The sequence below is a fragment of the Sinocyclocheilus grahami genome, unplaced genomic scaffold, assembly GCF_001515645.1.
Source record: "Sinocyclocheilus grahami isolate Dianchi unplaced genomic scaffold, SAMN03320097.WGS_v1.1 scaffold815.1, whole genome shotgun sequence".
In the NCBI taxonomy this organism is placed as follows: Eukaryota; Metazoa; Chordata; class Actinopteri; order Cypriniformes; family Cyprinidae; genus Sinocyclocheilus; species Sinocyclocheilus grahami.
The window spans coordinates 265,383-267,973 of record NW_015505994.1 but is presented as its reverse complement, the minus strand read 5'-3'; the positions used below and the strand labels follow the sequence as shown (position 1 = coordinate 267,973).

Sequence of the window (2,591 nt, the reverse complement as noted above, 5' to 3'; positions counted from 1 at the left end):
GTTTTGTATTATATTTTTGGCTTTATATTTCACAATATTACTTTATACTTCACAACTGCAAAGTTTTTGGCTTTATATCTTAAAATATGACTTTATATCTCATTATTGCAAAGTTATTTCTCATGTTTATGATTTTATATCCCACAATATGACCTTTGATCTCACAACCGCAAAGTTATTATTCATATTTTTGGCTTTATATCTCACAATTACAAAATGATTTCTCACATTTATGTTTTCTATCCCGCAATATGACATATTTCACAATTACAAAGTTATTTTTTTATAATTCTGGCTTTATATTTCACAATATGACTTTATATCTCACAACTGCAAAGTTAGTTGTGATATTTTTGGCTTTATATCTCACAATTAGAAAATTATTGATTATATTTTTTTGATTGATTTATATCTTTTACAAATACTTGTGAATGTATTTTCTGGTAATTTTGACTATTTGTTGGAGTCAATTTCAATTCAAAGCTTTTGGAATTTGAAATCTAATAAATGTAAACAGGTTTCTATGAGTGTTTGGGATAGGTAGTGTAAGATTGCTCCTCATTGTGTGTGTGTTGAACATGCTCCGTTTCTTTCCTAAGCTGCTCTGTAAATGGGTATTTGTCTGATACTGTGGCTAAAGTTCACAGATTGAGTGAGGAGGTACAGTAAGGCGGCATTGAACAGCAGCGATGGAACAGAAAACCAACTGTAAGTGAACTTTTCCTCCATCTGAATGTGTTCTGAAAGGTGTCCGAAAGGTGCTAATGTAATTAGCATGCAAGGACCGGAATAGCTTGTGCTTTGGTGAATTATTAAAAATTGCAGTTTGCTATGGCCTACTACATCATTTTTCAGATTAACTGTGAGTTCAAGAATGTTGCTTGAGTTCACACTGAATGTCATTTTTCCCAAATGTGAAACATTCTTTTATTATATTGTTTAAAGTTTGTTGATCATTTACAGCTTACAGACATTCCAAAAATAATTATTTTCATTAAACTAATTTATTCCTATTAAGTTTTTTCCCCCTGTAAAATAAAGGCATTTTACAAACCACAAGTGAGCTATTTACTTATTTGACTGGTTTTGAATGCTTCACGTGGGTAAATTTGAAGCTTCATATGCTTTTATCAGATGATATGTGAAATACATGACCAAACACATGATTTTGGCATCTATAATTAATGTTTTAATCAGTGTTATTTAGGTATCATTATATAGCTTCAACTAAAATTGCTTGATGTCCAATAATGAACCCTCCTCACTAACCAAGGTCCGGACAATTATATACCTTAAAAAATGAATTGATGGTTTTTGCCAGACGAGGGTATCTGCCGGATATTTAAGCTCAAATTTATGACTTTTTAAAACCTTTTTTAAAAAGATTGATTTACAATTCAGATAAAACAAAAATATTTTTTAAATGATAGCTTCTCATTTAAGTCTTCAAACCATTATTTCTTAAAGAAACTGGAGTCAAAAGTATCAATTATTATATTAATTTAAACAATTATTATCAGTCAATTATATTTATTAAATAACTTATTAATATATGCTACTGTTTTAATTGTTTAAATTTTTATTGCATTATCTTCTTGTCCATCCACCAGTTATAATTTACAAATTTAAGTGTTTGCTTTGTAAAAGCATGGGTTGATTTTCACATTGGTCTGAACAAAAACAGCAGACTTTTGAAGTTTAAGACCTCCTGAAATCATAATTAAGACTTTCTTGTACCATTTAAGACTTTTTATGGCCTTAAATTTGATACAACTAAATGTAAGAGTTTTTAATGACCCGTCAACTTTCCTAATTTTTGAGATTGCCATTGTTTTTTACTCACTGAAAGTTTCATCTGTCTGTGCGCCGTTCTCTGCTCTCTTCACTGCATGCGCGCCTACAAGTCTGACCGTAGCAACAGTTAGCCATAGTACCAACCCGTGGTGCCGAAGGAACCCAAACGGCTCTACTGAGCTGAAATTGATGTGCTTTATTTTAAAATATAAATTCTATTTTATTAGAAAATAGCATATGGCATTTATTTCATTTTGTCATCTCGTGGTCCGGATTCGGACTGGAGTCCGTCAGTTGGCGACCCCTGTTATATCGTTTTTGATAATATTTTTAATTAGCATTTAATTTATTTTTGTTTTCATTTTTATTATAGTTTATGATTTTTTGTGTATTTGTAATTTTATTTGTTTTTATTTATGTCTATATATTTTCTTAAGTTTTAGTTTTTAGTTATTTTAGTTTCATCAATATAGTATTACATTTTTTGTTAATATTTTGAATTAGATTTTATTTTTATATTTTCTGTTTGCATTTAAATTTTTGATAACCTTTGTAATATTGTTGTGGGATTTTGTCATTTTTATAAAAAAAATTTAAATATATGTATATAGTTTAAATTTTTAGTTATTTTTTGATTCATTGACGTTTCTATAGTTTTTATTAATTGATATATTATAGTTTATAATATATTGAATTAGATTTTATTTTTTTATTTTTTTGTTTGCACTTTCATTTTTTTTTCTTTAAATGTTATGTGTTTAGTCATTTGTATTTATAAATAAATAAATATATATATA

At 27.9% G+C, this 2,591-nt stretch overlaps 1 protein-coding gene across 1 annotated transcript in view; it reads left to right on the top strand.

Moving 5' to 3' along the window:
• The first annotated feature begins 645 nt into the window (after positions 1-645).
• Positions 646-2,591, top strand: part of LOC107562255 (probable N-acetyltransferase CML3) — a 3,337-nt gene continuing 1,391 nt past the window's right edge. Inside the window, exon 1 of the mRNA XM_016246864.1 lies at positions 646-708. Coding sequence (XP_016102350.1) covers positions 690-708 — 19 coding nt within the window. The 5' untranslated portion in view covers positions 646-689. The remainder of the gene's footprint in view (positions 709-2,591) is intronic.